General features: G+C 42.2%; 1 protein-coding gene and 1 long non-coding RNA gene across 3 annotated transcripts in view; one reads left to right on the top strand and one right to left on the bottom strand.

The window, feature by feature from the left end:
* The window catches only part of SETD1B (SET domain containing 1B, histone lysine methyltransferase), a 57,024-nt gene extending 45,104 nt beyond the window's left edge, over positions 1-11,920 (bottom strand). For both annotated transcript variants that reach the window (XR_007246035.1, XM_048514526.1), the window contains exons 1-6: positions 11,090-11,920; positions 10,715-10,869; positions 10,236-10,334; positions 9,559-9,829; positions 5,934-6,046; positions 508-1,683 (exon numbers count right to left, since the gene is read on the bottom strand). Coding sequence is in view for 1 of the 2 variants with exons in the window: in XM_048514526.1 (XP_048370483.1) it covers positions 508-1,683; positions 5,934-6,046; positions 9,559-9,829; positions 10,236-10,334; positions 10,715-10,869; positions 11,090-11,162 (1,887 nt within the window). In the remaining variant the exon portion in view is untranslated. The remainder of the gene's footprint in view (positions 1-507; positions 1,684-5,933; positions 6,047-9,558; positions 9,830-10,235; positions 10,335-10,714; positions 10,870-11,089) is intronic.
* Positions 11,921-11,952: 32 nt separating this feature from the next.
* On the top strand, positions 11,953-20,967 carry LOC125442814. Its single transcript, XR_007246036.1, has 2 exons — positions 11,953-13,251; positions 14,866-20,967. It is a non-coding gene; the product is annotated as an uncharacterized LOC125442814 (long non-coding RNA).
* The last annotated feature ends 1,232 nt before the right edge of the window (positions 20,968-22,199 follow it).

Below are 22,199 nucleotides of genomic sequence, written 5' to 3'. Positions count from 1 at the left end.
AATTTGACTGAATTGAACTGCACTGTACATATACCAGGGGTTTGCCAAGATCAGCATTCAACAAAATTAAGAGAAAGCCAGAATGAAGCACAGATGAAAAAACGCACTTTATAATTTGTGGGGAGGGGGTGATAAGGCAGTGTCCTTTGCTGATCAATCATACACTTCTTCCATTTGACCCCTTACATATATTCCACACTCCCTGCTAGTTCGTTATATACATGCAGACCTATCTCTGTCAGCCTTGAGAGCCAGGTGTGTGGCACAGGCATGCTCTGACCAAAAATAGTTTCCCCACAGGAGGCATAAAAACTGCACACAGATTGCCCTTCCAACCACCCTTTCCCAACAAAACTCAACCAAGCCAGTTGATCAGTGGGCCTCATTCAACTCCCAAACAGTAATTCTCAGGGGTAGTTATCATGCATCAGGTGATGCATTTTCCTTCCCTATACATGCAAACTGACTGCGGATGACAGACACACACAGTTGATCTGGATGGCTTACCTCTTCCATTTTTTCTGATACTGGACTCTGGTTACCAGGCAGCATTTCTTTAGTCTCAGAGGATTCGGTTTTAGGCGTCCTACACAGCTGGTCAACAGAAGTCATGCTGGCATCTGACATTCCTCTGGAATTCTGACAGAGAGAAACCATTCCAAGAACTGGCTCTTCATCATCAGAATCTGGTAATGGCGTCGGGCTAATGTCCTCCAAGCCAGTGCTGGAGGGACGTGAGGATGGGGTTTGTGCCCTGTGACTGGGCTGAGAACTGGAACCAAATGTTGGAATTGGGGAAAGCTGGGAGGAGGAGGAAGAAATTGGACTTCCTTCCATTCGAATCTCATTGTCTGAGTCATGGTCATTGAAAAAACATATCTTTGTTCTCTGCTCTTTCAAGAGCATCTCAATCCTGGAGTCCAAACTGTTACGTTGAATTTCTGCTTCCATCGTTGGGGTGCCTGGAGTCTCACTCCTTTCAGGAGTCTGTGAGAAGGGTACCACAGCTGGTTCATTAAGACTGTTTGACTCTGGGAGGGGCGGAGGATCCTCAGGTTTTTCCTTCACAGGGACAAAATCAGTGGTGGCAGCCGTGCTGTTTTTAACTGGTGACTCTGTTGGAGGCAGTGGAGGTCGCTGGCACTCGACTTCTCTAGACTCTGGGGGAAGGGGCGGTTCTTCAGGCTGAGAATATGTAGTTGGGGCTTGGTATGGAGAGAAGGCCGATTTGTAAGTTGAAGACCCCGACTGACTCAAAGGGGGAGTGTGGGAATATTGCACAGTCTCTTGCTGATGGGGTTTGAATGCACTAAACTGATGCTCTGACCCTCGAAAAGCACCTGCACAATTGTGAACATAGTGGTGACCTGGACGTCTATTGTAGGCATCAGTAAATTTTGTTTCGTGTCTCCTGGGCTTATAGGTAGAGTCCTGCCTGAAATGGTAAGCTGGTGTCGTCTGACGACTAGAGTATGCCGAGTCTTGGGAAAATGGAGTCCCCATGCGTGGGGTGAGAGGGGTGCCCTGGGACTGGGGGGTAAATTGGCTGAAAGAGTTTGGGGTGTCTTGCCGACAACTGGAAAAGGCCGTATCATGGGAAAATGGGGTGCTACTGTTTGGAGTAGTTGATGATCCCGTGGAAGAAAGGCTGTTGTCTTTTAGACGTTTCAGGGTATCAACCAACTGCAAAAAAGGAAAAAAGAAAAATAAAGACAAATGCATCTCAAGATTTACTAGAATTATTACCAGAACACACACACACCTACTCACAGCACTCTTTTATGAGAAAAGAAGAACATAATGGGATTGGAGATGTCTGAGGGCCATAAAAGTATGTAAATGTATACACTGCTACTGAATCTTTTCCTAAATCTTAAGCAGAAATTTTTGCTTAACGGGCTTGTACTAGATGTCAGGATTGTGCTATGCAATTAAAATGACTGTGTCTAATGATATTGATTGCTGAGTTTCAGTCTTAGTATGGATCTGGGAGGCCCAGCTTTTAACCCCTGCACTGCCACAGAGGTTTGCACAGTGGCTGTGGCACAAAGGTGGCAGCAGAGGATAAAGGATAAAATATGCCATTTTATCAGCCCACCTGCCTGCCTGTCATTCCAGCAGCACAGTTGGCAAAATAAGTTCTCCCTCCCTGTAAATGGGTAACTGCAAAGCCTGCTAGGCCAAAGATAGCAGCTGCTTCTGGACAAGGTGGGGCACCTCTGTGGAAGGTGGTAGAAGTGTGATGGGAACCAGCAGGAATGGGGGTGGGCCACCTGCAGTTGAGTCTCCCCTCCAAAACAGCTGCTGAACATAGCAGCAAGAAGTCTCTGGCTAGCCCTATGGAAACCCAGTGGGGGTGGGACAAGATAAGGAAGGAGGTAAGAGAAGAACAAGGCCCAGAGAAGAGAGAAGTGATTGGCTTGGCCAACATGGCTGGAACTCCAGGGGTAAAAAGGAAAATGTCAAGACAGGTAGGTGGGGGGGGGGGGAGGGAGATGAAGGCAGGCTGGTTGGGAAAGGCTGAGAAGGCATAAAGAAGGGAGCAAGAGGAACCTTGACCCTGGCCGAGACAAGGCAACCAGAACTGGTAAGGCCTGATGGGACTGCCCCATGGCAGAGGCGCAGTTCAGCCACCCCTTGATGTTTTAAAGGGGCAATGTGCTGGGTGAAGAAAGGCTTATTTGTGTGGATCCCTTGTGCACTTGGTTCTTTGCAACAAAGGGAATTGTAATGAACCTGATTGAGTCTGGGTGAGTCTCTGCTGACCATGAAAGACACTTACAATGTCCCACTGCATCCTGGTGGGGCCACAGTGGACTTGTGACAGTCATACACTCTCAGACTAATCTACCTCACAGGGTTGTTGAGAGGATAAGGTGGAGAGAGGAAAACAAATGAAGTAAATAAAAAAAACCTCAGCTGAACTTTTTATTGTTGGCATGATCCTGATGCTACCAGGGCTTACTATGGTAATAAACACACACAGAGTACAGAGTGGCTCAGAAGAAAAAATGAACATAATATTTTTAAGTAAATTAAAAAGTGTAAGTTTCTATTAAAACGTCTAACTGACATTACTGAATAAAAGCTGATATTAATCTCCCAAACTACTGAGCTACCCGAATTAATAAACCATCTCATGCAGATCAAAGTATTAGTTCTCATTATGCCATTTTATCAGCCCACCTGCATGTTGTTTCAGCAGCGCAGTTGGCAAAATAAGTTCTCCCTCCCTGTAAATGGCTAACTGCAAAGATTATTTAACAGAATACAGACTAACACAGAGACACACTTCCTAGATCCAAATAGATTCAACTAGATCCAAACAACAGATTTCAGTTACAGTCTGAGCCTTTCAGGATTGAGTACAGGAGAAAAACTTTCTTGAATCCACCCTTTCATCTCACCCACCAACATTATTATTTTAAACTCTGATTAAGGTGGGAAAAAAAGGCTTATTGAAATGTACTCGCCTTAGAAGAGGCGGCATCTGAATGGTAAAATCAAAATGCTGTCTTTGAACACAAACATACAAGAACCACCAAGAATATTCCAGATATGGATATTTAGGAACCACAAGTACAGACAACTTGTTTCTCACAGTTAAAATTTACTCTGAAGTTCTCTTCACCAGCCTTTCGCCAGCTACTTTTGAGTCTGACATTCACAGAAAGGTAAAATAAAAATCTTCAGAACAATGCTGACAATGTATCCAATGCAAGTTTGACTAATGCATATAAAAAACATCCGTCCCCAATTTTAATGTGTCTAAAGTGTGAATGTACCTTGAAGCTAGCACAGCAACAACAATCCATGATCACAAAACCAAACACTGAAAAGAGGGCATCAAGTAATTATGGGATTCAACGGAAAACTTGGGATTTATTCCCTTCCTTTATTCTTGAAGAAATGGATGCCAGTGATTAAGCCACTCACTTAAGATGTTGCCACAAGGAATGGATTTTTAGAACATTCCTTTTAGAACATTTTTAGAACAAATAAATCCAGTGCAAGGGTGCTGATTGAGACAGGATTAAAAAGTAGTGAGGCAAATCATGAAAATTCACACAATTTAGTGAAGTAGTATAAGACAGTTCAGATATCAGGTGTCCACAGGTGTAAAAAGCATGCAGAACAACTTGTTATAGTTTTGAGTTATGTCACAAAAAAAGTCAAACATGCTACTTCTCATGAACACTGTATAAAGAGAAAAATGGTAAAATTGGAGCTCCAAGAAGATGCTAACCGTTCATGAACAGCAGAGATAACAGGGGCAGAGATTACGCTGCGAAGGATCACAGCCCCGGCAGAATTAGATCCTTGAAGTAATCATAAACTACCTACTCTTGACAAAACACATTTGGCAGAAACAAAAATTATGAAATAGATTTTATTTATTTAACACTACACCAGCTTGCTTCTTGTTTTGAAGTGTGGGGTTAAGTATACAGAGGAAGTTTGAGTAGACAGGACCAAAGGTTAACAGCGAGGTATATAAAGTTCTGGGAGACAGCAGCTTTCTTTGACTTCTAAGCAATAGATATTTCAAGGTATTCAATCACTACTAAAAAGAAAAAAAATTAAACCACTTAGAAAGGTGGCAATCCTATGCATACTTCGCAGGGACTGAGTTCCAAATAAACTTGCTCAGAATCACACAGTACAGAATCTTTCAGCCCCCTAGGGGATTCTATACAAGACGACAAGCCAAATAGCTAGCGACTAAATTTAATTCAACCACTTTCATCAAGACACAAAATCATAAGCTGGTTATTTTACTATGATATTAATCTGTAAAATTCTACACAATTGCTCAGCAACAAATTTAAGCATTGTGATACAGTGATTACATGCATACACTTGGCACAAAAAAGCCCTGAATTCATAGTTTAAAATTCAATTATTAACTATTACTTTAATATTACGGATAAACCTTTATCTCAGAAATTAAAATGGGACATGGGGAGGGAAGGAAGCTCTCTTTTGGGTGTGTAGAAGCCAGATGCAAAAAGATATGGATTTTGTAACAGAAAATATATTGCCCAAAAACCCTGACATCTCCTCGCACCTGGGTGTTAACAAATTGTATAGGATGATGATGAAGAGGAAGAGTTTGGATTTATTCCCCGCCTTTCTCTCCTGTAAGGAGTCTCAAAGCAGTTTATAAATTTCTTTCCCTTCTTTCCTCACAACAGTGTTAAGTGGGGCTGAGAGAATTCTGAAGAACTGTAATTAGCCCAGGGTCACCCCATCAGGCTTCATGTGTAGGAGCGAGGAAACAAATCTAGTTCACCAGATACACTGTGCCTTGAAATCATTCTGGAGCTCTACTTATGTGACGTTTCCTGACTAATGGTATCAAATTCCACCAAAATATCTAACAGAATTGTCAACCAATTAACGTTTCAATACATCCATAATCTGCTTTTAAACTGAATCGATTTAAATGAATTTGTGCATTTTACCAAAGGCTCATTTTTATATTTAAGTCCTACTACAGCAACACACCTGAACTAAAATAGCCTTTAAAAACTTGCAACCCTACCAACTGCTCACCTAATTCTTTGTCGGATTAATCTACCTTCCAAATGGATTAAACCTGGAGACCTTTCTAGGACTGATAAGGATAAATTTGCCCCTGTGAATTTCTATTCACAGGTTAACCACAAAGTATCATGTAATTGTCATAATCAGAATCTTACTTGGCTCAGTTCTATGGATTGGATCAAAGTTCCAGGTTCACCTGAAGCTTCAACAGGATTCCTTCCATTACCCACAAAAAGGACATTAGAGTTTTTCAGCTGCCTGAACAAGAATGTAGAGAACTATCTTCTTAAAGAGACAACCCACTGTTCATTATAAATGGAGATAAACTTGGAACACACTGTATCAAACTTAGGGCAAATTATTAAAAATAACCAAGTGAAAGATACCTGCAGTGTTTCATTCATAGTGGGTGAAACATCTGGCTCATTTTCTACAGGAAGGGTCTGAGGAGTGTAGAGTCCATTTACAAGTAGCTCATAGAAATGCAGACGTTTTTCACCTAGACAAATAACAAAATCTGTATTTAAATACACACCATATTGCAACTATAAAGGAAAACTCTCAAATCCTCCGTTAAGAGCCCCCATTTTATTAATTCTGTTTGCCAGCATACAGCAGGACTTCTGGATCTGCTGAAATATTCAATATTGCCTGTCAGATCAAATGAGGAAAGAAAACTCAAGCAACTGTGCTTTTCACAAACATAATGAGGCAGATGTTTTAACACTCTTTGCGATCAGCTGGGCTTAGTAACAGAACACAATTTGAGAGAAACATGATTAAGGCAAAGTTAACACCAGTTTCACTGTACATTTTTACCAAGGAGGGTTTCTTCAAAATGAAACTGGTTCTTAACAGGATTAATTCTTTATCTACTTTATTGACAAGTCTTTTGAAGAACGGAAATTTCTCCTCTTAAATAGTTTAATATATGTAGAGACTGGTTCACTTGTAACAAAAAAGCAATAATCAACTGCCTGTTGGCCTCTGCTCAAATACAGGAAATGCCAAATATGTTGTTTAACAAATCCAAATGGCACAGACATGGTCAGTTTTCCCAAGAAAGGTACTCTGTATACTCTTTTTCAAACTAATTCAAAAGGTTACCAATTTCTCACTTACCATTAAAATTCCAATTCTATGCACACTTGTTTGGGAATCAACCCATTTAGTGGGACCAGGGGTAGGGAACCTGCGGCTCTCCAGATGTTCAGGAACTACAATTCCCATCAGCCCCTACCAGCATGGCCAATTGGCTATGCTGACAGAGGCTGATGGGGTGGCTCACTGACTAACATACTACATGAATAGGACCAGGATGGATGGCTTAGAAAACATGTGGCACAACATGTTGCCCTGTGAAGGTCCATGAAGCTAGAATCTTGGGAGCCCAAACAGTAATTATCTCTAATAGTCTACTGTGTATGGGGAAAAACAAAGATTCTGGTCCCATGTTCTAATTAATGGTGTTGTACCGATGCAGAAACTATAGATGGCATCACTATGCTAATGCAATTCATCTGGCACAGTATGCAGGGGAACATTAATTCACATATATACTCTTTTATTCTTATTAATAGGATATAAATATCTACTTGCAGGGGCACACTGTTGCAATCACGACCATCCAATTCATATGATACGAATTAGCTTACCTCCTCTAACAATGTTTCAGCATTTATGAATTGCTCAAACCACTAAAAGCTAAATTCAAATCCAGCAGCACCTTATAGTCAACAAGTTTCTTGATGGTCCCTAAGGTGCTACTGGACTTGAATCTAGCTCTGTGCTCCAACATGGCTACTCTCTTCAGCTTATGCCACTAAAGTGCTCCATATGGATCTTCTCAGTTAGGCTCATATCATTGTAGTAAAGTAGCCCGGTGTTGTATACCCCATATTGCATACCAGGAGTTGTAGCTGAGAGAAAATGGTTTGGTCAAGTTCACCTACTGAGGCAAAAATTCAGTCTAAAGTCTTTCTGGTTTGAGGTCAGCCTCTATTAGCTCCAAAATACTTAACTAGAACACAGAACATTACAATGCTACTGATGACAGAGACAAAGGTAGAACAGATCCTACTGTGAGGGGAAAAAAGGACACAACAGCCAAACTCAGTCAGGTTTTCACCTTAAGTGACTCACTGGAAGCTACAGAGTTCATTCTAGGGTCCAAATCAGAGTGCATGTGCTACACACCTGTAGATCTCTGAGCTCATCAAATAACTATTAAAACAGACACTAGAAATGAAATGTGTTCCCTTTATCTACTTTGCTATGATTTAAAAGTACAGGTAAGTTGGCAAATAATTGGATTTAAAAATAAATAATTGTTCATGCATATATTTTGTTTGAGTATTTTTGGTATCTCATGTAAAAACTGAATGCATTGTATCTAGTTAGGTCACAATACTGCAAAATGTTGCAAGTAAGAGTTAAAGGAAGTGAAGACAAGGCTTGGTTAGTTGCCTACAGGGGGCTTACAGCTTACTCTATTCGGAAAAAAGCAAAAACCCAAACAGGTTTTAATACAGTAACAGTCTGAACTACAAAGCTAGGCTGAGAGTTCGGGAAACTCAGTATAACTGACTTCAGTTAGATTGCTTAAGCGATCATGTGCATTTACTTGGAAATAAATTGTATTCAGTGAAAGTTTTTTCAAGTTAACTGATATGGGATTGGGCTGCAAATCTAAATATTTCAGTTACACTGACACTTGGATCAGGCTGCATGTTCTTCCAAACTGTAAAGCTCAAATCACATAACGTGGGGTAATTCACTGACTATGCCTCTCTTTGGATAGATTATATTTTGGTTAATCAAAACATATATTGATAACAGACTGAACAATAAATCTGCTCAACATCTTCTAATATTTACCTATTCTGAAATAATCTCAGTCAAGCTCTGTCACCTAAATATATTTCCTCATATTTCAGCTTTAATCAGAAGATGGGTATACTTCAGAATCAAAACTGAACTCCAGCAATAAAGGTAAAAAGGTATTTGGTGTTCTCTATACCAAATGCAATTCGAAACTTAAGTGCCTTTTAACAATGGGGACAGAAAGGCAAAACTGTTCTATTACATTCAGTTGACTCTGGGCATGCTGTTCAATCAATCTGCTTAAGAAGTTAAAAATACTTTCAGTACTTATAACAATTAACAGGAAAGAAAACTTAGCTCTGTTAGCAGTTAAGGGAGGCACATTTGCATCTTTATTCCCCCAGGCCAAAAAGAAAACTGGGGGGACAGGACTGCGTACAGCAAAACCCCAATGTGATTCACTTAAGCAGGTCGACTCAGAAGTAACTCCTATTTTATTCACTGAGACTTACTCCCAGGAAACAATGAAGCACTTGGGATGTTTTTCACAAACTATATAAATAATCAATGCATTCAAAGTTGTACTGGTTATCATATTTGCAGGTGTATTGTTCATTTTTCCCTGACACTGTTAGCAATGTAGACTTTAAGTGTGTTACTGTCTCTTTAAGAGACAAAAGGGAGAAAAAGAAAGCCTTTCAGTGCCTCCTGGACATAGATTGCAGCAACCAGATTCCTAAATAAAAAAGAACACTGCTAACACTTTAGAGATAATTTTGAATCATTTTTTCTCTAAAGTTTTTTTTCTAAAATAACATTTCTAAATTCCATCAAAATTTGTTTAAAGTTATCAGATAAAAGTAAGGGGTGCTTTTTGGCAAGGAGGTGATGGGACAGTTTGGCCAGTCGAGTGTCAGCATGAATGAGTGAGTGAAATGGAGAGGATGGTAGCATTTTGTAAATTACAGGACTGTCTCCTAGCAACAGACAACACATTCAGCTCCACGTGACTATCAAAGGCCCACAGAAAAGCAGAGAGATGAGGGGGGGGATTGACCGACAGCTATTTCATAGTATTTTTTATTAATTACTAGTCCCTGCTCCCAGACCAATCTGCAAATGCATCTCACCCCCACCGGACAGAAGAGAAGGGGGTGAGGACCAGATGCTCAGAAATGGCTTTCCCACCTTTCGTATCCAGTTCCACGTGGATGATGTTGCCCATGACAGAGGTATTGTGCAGGTGCTGTACAGCTTCTCGGGCTCCTTTGACTGTGGCAAAGATCACTTTGGCAATTCCAAGGTGCTTTTTGTTCTTGGGGTTGTAGAGGATCTCCACTTCTTCCACTTCACCATATTTTTTGCACATGTCCATGAGGAAGTTTTCACGGATATTATCATTCAGCTTGGCAAATGTGACTTGTTTGGGAGGCACGGGCCCCACATAAAATTCATCAATCTGAAGATTTATTTTTTTGCACAAAGCGTGCGTAGCAGGAAGTCAAAATGAAAAAAATATTAGGACAGAGAGTGAGCAGTTGATAATGACATCTCTTGGAGCACAAGGAGTTAAAAAGCAGCTATACAAGTTTAAAGACATTTTCCTTCCTCAATACCACAGCAATTCATGGTGAAGTTACTTGCTACCACATCCCTAATAACTTATTTGCAAACGGTTAATTTAAAAACTAACACTCAAAGAGATCGAGTTTTTAGTCAAACACACTATGACAAACAGAAGGATGCTATTAAAAAAGAACATTTTGCCACTTTTATAGGATTGCTAACTAAACTTTCCAAATTACTTTATCAATAAAGTGGCAGCAGGGACTTAAGCCTACACTGAATTATCAAATCAGGTATACCTTAAATTTAGGGACAGAAAGCTCCAGCTCTTTGGTTTTGGTCCATATTCGTCCTATCCTGGGATCTCTGACACAATCCACTGGGGCAAGACCAGAGTTCTGAGAAGAAGCAGCAAAGGAGGCATGAGGAGCAGAGATACAACAAAAGCAACCTTTGAAATGTAGATTGACACCATTTAAGACAACAAAAACTAAGAAGAGTGCTGGGGGGGTGGAGGAACCACACACATGTCAAACTGCAGCTCTGCTGGGAATCACAGCTGCAGGTTTTACCTTTGCATTCTGACAGACTGAATTATATCAGGAGGTGTAACTTCAAAATTTCTCTGCACATTTTGTAACAACCTTTTAAGAAATCCCCCTCCCTTCCTTCCGCCCCAAAATGGATAGGTGGGTTGGGGAATAAAATGGGGGGGGGGGGAGAGAAATGACAAGGAATGTGATAGTATGTCCTTCTTTTAAAAAATCCAAACGCTTACAGGAATGTTAAAATGCTGCCCATCATAACGATAGAGTTTGTGCTGTCCTTTTTTCAAAGCTGGGTCAATAATCAACTTGTAACTTTTGCAATGGTGATTTTTTTTCTCGGCTGAGGTGCTAGCTTGGGAGCTGCTCTCCATTCCGTTGATCCAGCCTAGGAGAGAAGGCAGAAACCCCCCCAACAAAGTTAAAAAAAAGCCCGAGATATTAGGATTTCAGAGCTGCCCCCCCCCCCCCACCCCGTATCGTTCAACTGGAAAATAACATACGTTCAGGCAGCCGCTAAAACGGGTGTCCCCCACCGTACACCCCCTTCCCGTTCAGAGTAAGAAAAGAGACAGAAAGCAAGGGGGGGGGGGAATACTGAATCTCACTTGAACTCTGTTTTTTGCCATGGTCTTCTGTGTGCTTCGCTTTCTCGCCTGCCTTGATCTCTTTGAACGACATTGTTATTCGGTGGCCGATCGTCTCCTTGCCGCGGATGGCGAGCGCCCTTTCACATTTGGCTGGTTACATTACATGGGTTTTGAAAGCCTCCTTGCCTCCTCTCTCTCTTTTTTTCGCGAGCCAACACATATTGTGTGAGTGTGTGCTGCTTTCTGCTTGCTTCTCAGGCATCCCACAATTCACCGCTATGGAGCTCGGCTAATGGCTAACCGCCCTCAACCGAATGCACATTCACGGCAGCTGCAACGCGCTGCAAAGCCCCCGGCCCCGCCGCCCTGTAGCGCCTCCCCGCCCCAAATAAAGGCCCATGCATTTTCCCCAGCCGACTGGCGCCCCAGCGCGGCTTCCCCGCCGCTTTAATTGCGCGACCAAATTCCCTTGGAATCTGCCGACTACATTTACCTAAGCGCCAAACTGTTCCTACACAAGATGGACATAGGTGGGACAAGTTTTGGACGGGGAGGAAAAAACTGAACGGCCGGCTGGGGAGGCGGCGGCGACGGCTCCGGGGGGCTTCCGCGGACAACGTTGCCAGAAGCCGCCGCCGCAACGTTTCCACCTCCGAGGGATCGCTTGGTTGAACCCGGGGCGCCCCTGTTTGGTTACAATTTGTCAATTTCACGACTTCAAAGGCGGGAGGAGGGCGGAAAGTAGCAGCTTTGCTTATTAAAGGTCCTGAGCAGCCAATCAGATCGGACCTTCCATTTTGTCTCTGTTAAAAGAAAGTCCGAGGGAGAAAGCTCTCTCGGAATTGTGTGTCCCCCCCCGTTTGGCTCCTCTCTTTCCCCCCCTCCCCCCCCCCCCGGGTCGCCTTTGCTGGGGCTCCGTGTTGTTTTAGCTCGTCTTGTGCTTTTGGGTTGTAATTTGGCCGTGGGTAGGTAATTGGCTGGTTAAAGGCACCAGGCCGCCGCAGCCAATCAGCGCGCAGCTTCCATTGGGCTTGAGTTATTAGACGCTGATCTAAAAACATCCTTCAGCAGACAGCAAAGGAGAGGCCAACAGATCTGGCAGCCATTTTTCTGCAATGGAATTAAATGGCCAACTGGGTTTTCCTTTGTTCCAAAAGGGGATACTTGATTTGAATGAATCCACAACATCCATTTCAGGACTCTGCTCTCAGTGTTTGTGTTAATGTCTGACAACATTTAGAGGACTCAAAGGAAGAAGGAAGACTTTAAAAAAAGATCTGGATTTTTCCCTTTGATTTGGAACCCATCTTTGCCTTGTATATAACTAGGTCATGGCACGCCCTTAAGTCAGCAGTAACAATTTTGAGTTGCAAAAAAAGTAAATACATTGTTTTTTGTAGAGGGGTTGTGTTTATTTTTAAAGGTTTTTCTTGATCTGCCTGAGCAATACAGGTTTTCTTTAAAAAATAGTTTCCTGTATGAAACACTAAAATACCTGGCCATCTTTTAAGTTAAAACCTTTCGTGCCAAGAAGGTAATGTTTTAAATATAGATGTAGGAAACGTGAATTCTTGTAAAAATTGTTAGGATAAAGCTTTTCTTTTTTTTCTTTTTACATTGTAAGTACCCAATCCATTCTGTCCTTTTTAATAAGTGTAGTTTTCATGTTAATGTTACTGGAGTTCTCCTTATATATATATTTCCAGCCTTCATCTGCATGTCATTTTTTGTCTTGTTTATCTAAACCAGTTGCTTCTGAAATACTATTTAGAGTTTTAAAAATTAGCAAGAGATGCTTAAAATGTTTACATAAAGTAACTATTAACCAGGTGTATTCACACTAACATGTACAGATTTAAAAATATTTGAGATCATGTATGGTGGGTGGAAATACCCGGTCTCCTTTTTATATGCAGAGTAAATATCACAGGAATTTAGATTTATGCCTAGGAGTAAACAAATTTCACGACTTAAGGTCAAAAGAAGTGGATGTTTTCTAACAGTCTTTTTCTTTCTCTGGTCAAAGCCGTAGGTGACTCTAAATGTCTAATGAGATTTTGATTTGTAAACTCAAGATAGAGAAATGATGATACAGAACATAAATCTATATTTAGGAATAGCTTTTTTAAAAAAATCCCTTCAACGTCACCTTCAGAACTGCATTCAACTATGGTCTGTAGGTAAGTAAACCCTTTTGCCCTTGCAGTGAAACATATAGAGCAGGCCTATGCCACAAATGTTTTTGTCCAGGGCGGATATCCGAGTTACTTTCTGTGGGGGGAAAGATAGCAAATGTTCTTGTTGTAAGTTAAGTACTATACAAAGTCCATCTCTCCCCCCCCCCCCCCCATACTTCTTTCTGTTCTTCCTCGTAACAAAGTAGTTGCCTCGCTGCATCTTTGCTGATTTAATGAGCTTTTCTCTCTGCAAATCTTGGAATTACATACGTCTTTTAAGTTACACCTCTCAAGGCAATCTGTCCGCAGAGGGGGTGTGTGTGTGTTTTAAGCAGACGAAATAATCGGAGAGAACCAGCCGAAATATCTTCTCTAAGCTATTGAAGCTTAAGAACAGCAGCAATCTGGACAGGGGAGAGATCCTGGCTGGCTAAAACGAAGTCCTCCTGAGAGGCAATCCTAAAGAAGAATTGGAAACAATAAATCCAAAATGGAGTAGGTTCCCTTCTCTGCAGAAGAGACTTTGAAGTCTTTTTGAGTTGTACTGTTGAAAAGGATTGTGACGCGTTTGGTAGTATACAGCAGGTTTTTTCAGGTTGCTACTTTCCGATCCCTTTAGAGAAAATTGCGTTTATTACGAGAGCAGAGGGGGGAAATTAAGCTCTTCCACCCCCTTGAGAATGGCTCGGTGCCCTGGGTGGCTCGCTTATTTTTTGGGGACGCACTGGCCGTTCTACTCCATATTGTGTGCCTGGACTCGCGCTCCATAATGGCGGCTGTCTTCTCTGGGAGCTGTTGTTTTCGAGGCAGCAGCAGCAGCAACACTTGTTTCCTCCAAGGCTCTTTTCTGTTTTCGATCAAGGCAGAAAACAGCTCCTCCTCTCTCTATTTCTCTCTCTCTCCTTCCCCCCCCCCTCCACCCCCGGTCTGTGCAGGTTTTGAGGAAAGTAAAGCAGAAGTAAGAGGATTGTTTTTGTCTGGGGGGGAAGGTGGAAGGAGAGCAGGGGCAAGATGGTTGCCGTTTCAGGCGAGGGCTTTCGCGGGAGCAAGAAAAAACGCTCCAGCCGCGTGTAAGAGGAGACCTTGGCCGGGCTCCAACTTTTGCCTGCTGTTCCGCGAGTCATTCCCGGGGGTGGGGGGAGGGCTGGAGACTGCAGGGGGGGAGGGGAGGCCGGGGGTAGCCGAGCAGCCCTGCTCTTAAAGGCACAGGGCACTCCTGGAGCTGAGCCGGGGAGGGCGGGGGGAGGGAGGGACGCAGGCAGACAAAGGCGCAGAGCCGAATAATGCAGCTGCAGCCTTTTGTGTCTAGAAACAAAACTGCTTTTTGCACGGAAAGCTGACGGCTGGCGGAGCACAACCACGCGCCCCGGCAGTGGGGGAAACCCTGCCGAGCCCCGAAAGTTGGTCAATGCAGTGGGGAAGGTTTCCTGCCGTGCAAGCTGTGTAGTCTCCCCGGGGAAATGCTAGGTGCCACTCCAAGCTTGGCGAGGCTGGCTCTTTTGGCTGACGGAGAAGGAGGGTTGCTGTGCTGGTCCTGTGAACAGGTCTCTTTACCACGTGCCTCAAAACAGGTCTCTCCCAGCCTCGCTATTAGCCTCTTTCCCCTGTGACCCTTAGGAAGGGTGAGATCGGCGCTGATGGCGGAGGAGGAGGAGCTGACAAGGGAGTACGTGGCCTGTTCTGGGAAGAGAGAGGGCTTTCTGATGGCGTCTCTCGGCCTCTTTGCAGCAGGGAGGGCTGCCCAGCCCGCCAGCCCGCCCGATTTCGTTTTCAATGCCTTTCTTTGTCTGGAGGATTCCTCAGCAATGCAGCCCCCTGGAACATAATGAGTGGGTGTTGCTTAGCCCAGACAGCCACAGCTCTGGAGTGCCTGCAGATTTGAGCTGACACCCCTGGCCGTAGATCCTGAGTTTCTTCACTGCATTGTTATCCATCCTGGGCATAGAAATGGCCGCCTCTTCAGGCAATGCAGACAAGCGAGCTGGAGACGCCTCTGGCCTTGACCTCCTTTCAGGATTCCGTCAATGCAGCCTCTTGGAGAGGTTGACAGCTTTTCACCTCTGTGGGGATTGGCACTAGAAACTAGCACTGTGTTGCCTATTTGGGGGGTAAGAGTTGAACGTCTTGATCTTAGAGAGCAGAGGCATCAAGGAGGAATGGCTATTGGATGCTGCTGTCCCCTTCGCCACTATTATGGATGGCATCCAAACGTTTGGCTTGTACATCCCCCCCCCCCCTCGTTGCTAGCTTCTTGCAAAACAACAACACAATCTGCATGAGGCCATGGGTGTTGTCTCTGTGCGGGGCGGGAAGGCATTCCATTCCGCCACCACATGCCAACATTAGTTCAGGCGGTCAGACCTGTTTTTAAGCAGCAGATCCAAGGAGTCAACCAAACTGGCCGAGGAACTGATTGCCTGTTAGCTGTTGGACAATGTCATGCTCTGGTCTCTCAGAGGAAAGGGGGTAAATGGCTGCTTAAATAAGCAGCTTGCTGAGACGTATGACTTGCAGTGGGGATAGAACCTGAAGCGCAGTTTATGGCGAGGAAGTTCTGTTGAAGTGTGCCAGAGTTGCTTTTGAGCAAATAAGCGTATGATCACATTGCACATTATTTTCTCTAGCCTTCATAGATAATGTGAGAAGAATGGCTGTTTTGCAAGAAGTCTGAGCTAGGTATGTTGAAACTCCGATGAACAAACGTATCCCTCAGTTACCATTATTACCTTCTGGAATCGGGGCTTGGTTGTGTACATTGTGTAAAAGTATGTGTATGTGCTTTCTCTCTCTTTAAGTGCCCAGGCTGCTAGTACTTAGAAGACCTGTTGGAAAATGTCGTCCTGTAGACTTTGCTCTTTAAGAAGCTGATGTGGCAACACACCCGGTCGGGCCAGTCCTTCTGTGGTTGTTTGCTGGTTTGATGCTCTTACATTCCTTTTCAATGAGTATAAAAGAGGCAAGAGCAGGTGCTGTAGTGGAGGCTGTTTTGACCTTCCCCGGTTCACTGTGTATATCCTCCTCACCCTGTTCTTTTTCTAGTCAGGATAATATAATACTTTGACCCTCCTCTGCCTTGCATTGGTCAAGACTTCTGTGGGTTCAAGATTTTCCCCTCCTAGAAATCAAAAAACTGTAGGTGCTTGGGCACTTTATGCGATCAATATTTTTTAGAAGACAAGCCCTGTAAAGTAGACATACTGTTTTCATATTGCAGCTGTGTGAAGCTGAGAGAATAGTATGCCACATAACAGCATAGGGATTTTCCAGCCTTCAGACTGAACGTCTAAGCTCCCAGCTCTTATGCCGTAGACTCAGCAGCCCTTCTGTTGATCTGCTTAGAATGAGAGAACAGGCCAATAAAATGAACTGGCAGAAATCTTCTCAGCTGCAGGAAATGAAATCTCTCTGTCACATGCAGAAGTTGAGTGTGAAATACTGCAAAATCACTGTAATATAATAAAAACATCTTTTTGGACTCTTCCAGTATATTTGCTGTTAATGTTTCTTAGTAAGGACCCATGTAATATGTGTTTAAAGGAGCCAATTTTTTCCTAATAAGATGCTCTAACTGTACTGAATTTCTGGTAATCTTTTAAGATTTAAAAAACTCTCTTGGAAGAGGCTTGCACGCTTTGATAATCTAATAGAATTTGGTACTTTTGTCTGTTAATATTTTGTTTTGCCAGTCAGGTTGCACCTGACCTGTGCTGACCCCGTAGGGTTTTCAAGGCAAGAGGCTAACCGAGGTGGTTTGCCATTGCTTGGCTGTGTGTAGCAATTCTGGTATTCCTTGGTGGTCTCCCATCCAACTAGCTTGCTTGGTTTCCAAGATCTAATGAGATTGGGCTAGCCTGAGCTATCCAGGTCACAGAGTGAAGGAATTCTATCCTCTTTATGTATCATGTCTGTGGTAAATAGCTTTAATTTCAGCATTTAACACTTTTCCATGTTTCAAACCGTGTCAGTTTATAAAAAGTGAATATTTAGGTAGCTAGTTACTGACTAGAGCTCTTTAGGCTTCCCCTTTTTCAGCGCTGCTGTCCAGATGCTTATCCCCTTTATGCTGCAGCCATGTGGTAGTTTTGTTTAATTTGTGCTCTTAAACCAGAAACTTGCTTCCTCAGTATCACTTTGTAAAGTATAAATGCTTAATTGCACCACTGATTAGCTGTATTCAAAAACTTTGGGGCTTACTCCAAGTCTGAACCTTATCACATCTTCAGCTGCATTGCTCAGGCACGTGAGTAATGCCATCAGATCCAATGGAACTTTTCCGTAATAAGTGATTTGAGGTTTTCAGTCACAAATATGGCACAATTCAGGGCACAATGCCCCCAGTGGATCCCATGGCAAATTGAAGGTAGTTAGAGCATGCCTTTCTCGGCCCAGCCATTTCTCCCACTCCTATATGTCCTGTTCTCCCTTTATTTGTGAGGTTGAAATCTTAATAGAAATGCTGTTTTGCCTGAGCCTTGAGACTTTCTTTGGGTGTGCCTGCCCACTGCAGCTGGGTTTGTTTCTGTAAACTTTAAAAGCCCAAGTGTTTTACACTGAAATCATTTGCATAGTGTATTTTTTGTAGGTAACTGTTGTACTCTAATCTGGCAATTTTCTAGTCACAGGCCTGTATGTCAGGTATTGTGGGTTAAGTTGCTTGCATGTCTATGAGAAGTGCCAGCTGGTTTTTCTTTTAATGTAACTTAGGTAGTGCTTTAGTGAAAACTGACTTTGTTTTGTTGCTTGCCTTTGCAGAGGAAACCCCCTGCCAGGTAGGCTACAGCAGATAGGTTTCCCTCCAGATCTAATTTCTTTACCTGGCATGCAGTAAGTTGAGTTCTGGTCCCCCAGAGTCAGACCACTATTTTATTACACTTGCAGCAATGAAACTTCTGATGCTGATAATGGCTTGCAACACTGACTTCATGAACCAGTTTCAGCAAGGGAAAGGGAAGTTTCCCAACAGGGCTTGGGTTAAAATCACGTAAAACTGCAAATAGATCTGAGGAGACAAGCAAGCTAAAAAAAGGAGCCCTGAAAGTTGTATATGGAACTATCAGCGAACTGGAAGAAGTTTTCTGGAGGTGGAGAATGATGAGGCTTGAGGAAACGGACAGGAGTGATAAGGGGGTTGAGGCAAGAAGGAGCTTGTCAGTGATGGAGAAGGTTTCTGAGATCTGACAAAACCTGGCTAGTCTGAGCTATCCAGATCAGGATGCAAAATATTCAAGACTACATTGCAGTTATTCCACAGTAACTAACAAGAACACCAGTTATAATTTGGGCCACACTACTCTTGGAAGATTACTGGCTACCTAAATACAGACTGCCACCCAGAAGCCCTTCAAAAAGTTAAAAGCATGGTGGAAAATCTTGCATAAACTTCTATGTATTAGTAAGGCTATGAAATAGTGAAAACAACAGCTTGCTGTTAACACTGCTGTAAAAACAGTTTGCTTATGACATGTAGAAGATAAATGAGGAAGTCATGTATGCCAGATTGCTTAATGTTTGTTACAGGCACAAAGGAAGCTCTTAAATACACTTAATGATTGCCCTGGCCTACTTCCTCACTGTGCTTTGTTAGGACTACCCTGGAGTAAGTGGATCAGACATGACGTTGAAATGGACATATTGGTGTATGTGGAGTACAACTGCATTTTCAGGTCTGGCTTTAAGTGTTAAGGTTCTCAGCATTCAAGGGTTTTAGGTTTTATAGTGGAAGTAGCACTTGCCTAACTTGTGTCCAGATCGAGCCACATGTTTCAGAGCAGAGACTGCCAGTTGAAGAAACAAATAATCTAATCTCTTTCAGTATGCTGGTTTAGTAATACAACTAAAACATCATAACTAGAGACTTTTGACATAGCTTTTGACAATCTAATATCCATCTAATACAAATGTGTGAGGTACCAGAAAAAATATTACAGAAAAAAAACCTGCAGTCTGTAGCTAGCCTTGGACTCTGAGGAAGAGGGAAGATCTTAAGTCTAAGTCTGGTATCTGTGTTTCTTACTGGGGAAGTTCATTAACGGTTGATAATTGAATCAGTGTTTGTGTTCTACATGGAGGTCAGAGCAACAGCTGTGACAGGCTGCCTCTCAGATGCCCTTCAATAAGTTGGCAAGTAAAACTGAATGGAGTATAACTTCCCAGGCTCATTCAATTTTCTTTCTACCCCTACCTTTTTCTAATATTCTGTGTGGCTAATTGGAGATAACTCTAAAGATTCACACAGGCTGTTATTCCCGCTAACTGTATGATGTATTTCCACTAATTGTATGAAGGGGTGATCAGCATTCTGGACTTTCACTTCTGCTGAAAGCGCCAGTCATCACAATTCATACCAAGTTGTCCTGAAGAGGAAAAGCTGAAAGAACAGGGTGGGATAAACCCCATAAGCAGTAGCCCAGAACTAGTCGTCTCTCAGATTATTGCAACTGGCCTATTGTCACGAGGATCTTTTTGTATCTATTGAACAACTTCTATTACTTTTTGGATATATATAATATAGGGGAGAACAGTGTACAATTTGATATGATCATCAGGACTTCCTGGCAAATAGTAATCAAATCTACAAGTATTGTAGCAGTGGGGGTTTAATTTATAAAAAGAAGATAAAGTTTGCCTGTACTTACCACTTCTCTGTGTAGCGTTGGACCAAAACATGTTACTGGTACTTTGGAAGTGCTTCAAAACAGTCAAGGTGGGGAGAGAAGATAGATTTTAATGAAAGTGTGATTTTTGAATTGCTCCTGTCTATAGTTAAACTCATTCAAGATTTAAATTAAGAGACTTGCTTTTGTCTTGCGTTTACATAGACTATTGTTATCTATAACAAACCCACAGGATGACATAACGTATAAACTGATGAAACTCTGTGAAATTACATTGCTGTAAATATGGGGGACCGTTCGTCTTGTGAAATTAACATTTACAGTATTGAAGACTCCAGCTCTAGTACTGAACACAGGAAGCAGAATATGCTGAATTCTAATAAAAATGCTCCATCAAACTTTCTACTTTCATGTTTTTAGATAGCTACTATGGAAAGTGTCAAAGTAAAAAAAATGTAGTACCTGTTCTAGCTACAGTACAGGCCAAACAAGGATATTTTTTTTTGTATTTCTAGGCCTGATTTATTCTTTTTACAGAGGATGCCAAAGAAGTTGAAACCAACGTTGTACTCCAGTTTGTAGTCATAAGTGGGGAATAAGTGAATGTTGCTTCCGAACATACCTAGGACTGAGCTGTACAATTACAATATGAAAAGTGGTTGGTAGGAAACTTTTTACAAATAGGTAAATTGGACTTACAAATTGGACTTGCCTAACGTTCTATAAAAAGTGTTGCAGATTCACTATGTGCTTTACAAATAGTTGCTTTGTAAGACCATTAAATAAACCCTGCACTAACTTCAGAGGAGTATGACAGATGCCATTTTCAAGGATTTTAAAGATGGGCAGAAGCCCAATCATACCTGCATTCATATTTTGCATGGATTTTCTATCAAAGGTCACATTAGGGAATTCTGAGCCTGCAGATGTCACTGATACTGGTTTAAGGAGAAGCAGGATGTTGTGGCCAAGCACACCAACCACTGTCAAGCTGGAACTGAACAATGCCTTTTCATTTATTGTAAAGCTGGTAGTACTGAAAAAGCTTCAAATTTCTGCAACACATGCTGCTATTAAGAAAAATTAAAACTGTTCAGTTGCAAAAGTGTTGTTCTGTCTCTTGTTCGCCAAGGCTGGGAGACCTAATGACGTACTTAAATATTGTGTGTGTCAAATGGATTTGCTGATTATGCAGTCTAGCTGTGAAGCTTTCCAAATTTCAGGAGTGATTTGGTATGGTTGTTACTGAAGAAACACAAGTCAATCTCTGCTGACACGTACACAGGGTTTATTGGGGGGGGAATGGGGGAGACACTACTGGTTCTGAGTACTGGTGGGGGTTTTTCTGAGCCCTCCCAAACTCTGAGACTCATTTGAGAGTACTGATTCTTTTTAAAGAAACGATTGCACATAGGCACAATTTAGGAGGGTCATTTCCTTACACTACTGCAGCCTAGTGGCCGTTACAGTTGGTTTCAAGTGTAATGCTTTTTTAAATTTTCAAATCTATATGGCCATCTAGTGGTACAGCTAAGTACTGGAAACGCAAGACTATATGAAGAGACGTCAAAATACAAGATAATCAACTCCTATATTTCTTTGTTATACACTCCTACTGTGAGCTTCAATCAGACTGGGCAGAAGGGTCTTTTAGTTTTAATCCTCCATATGGTTTCCCCTATCAGGTTACTCTCTATGGCCCCAAAATTATGGCCAGTTAATACATCCTTCCATTAAAAAAATGTTTTTGGTGTCAGGTTGCAGCTGAAATATAGCAGCCCATAGGGTTTTCATGGCAAGAAGAAGTTCAGAGGTAATTAAGGATAACTGCAGCCCAGAGTACCTAGTTTGGAAACGTGTGTGTGTTATGAAAGTGAGCCTGCCCCTTTCCACATCCCTTTTATTGCAGCTTTTTCCCCATCTCTCTAAAAAAGGAGAGAGACTGCAGAAGTGCCAATCATGGATCTATAAGAGATTTTTCATTTGGCCTTAACTCTTAAAACCCGCAAGTCAAGTCAGGAGATGTGATACAGATTTCAAGGGGTGTCAGGTTGCCTGTACGGATGACCAAACCTCTAAATATTTTATGCACTAAATAAAGAATCAGATATCACTTTATATAATGATTAATGAATGGGTAACAAACAGAAGTTTTTAAATTTACATTTAGGATGCCATATATTGAAATTCATTAAATCCTTGGCAGTCATCTGGAATAACTTGCTTGTTGTATCTACAAATGGCAGATATTGAGAGTGGACAATACTGCTGGCTTGTATTCATACCTCCATGTTCAATATTTGAGTATAAGATCAAATAACGATGCATTTGTGTGGC

Source organism: Sphaerodactylus townsendi, linkage group LG13 (genome assembly GCF_021028975.2).
Source record: "Sphaerodactylus townsendi isolate TG3544 linkage group LG13, MPM_Stown_v2.3, whole genome shotgun sequence".
In the NCBI taxonomy this organism is placed as follows: Eukaryota; Metazoa; Chordata; class Lepidosauria; order Squamata; family Sphaerodactylidae; genus Sphaerodactylus; species Sphaerodactylus townsendi.
The sequence above is the reverse complement of the archived record's forward strand: the minus strand, read 5'-3'. Positions and strand labels throughout refer to the sequence as shown.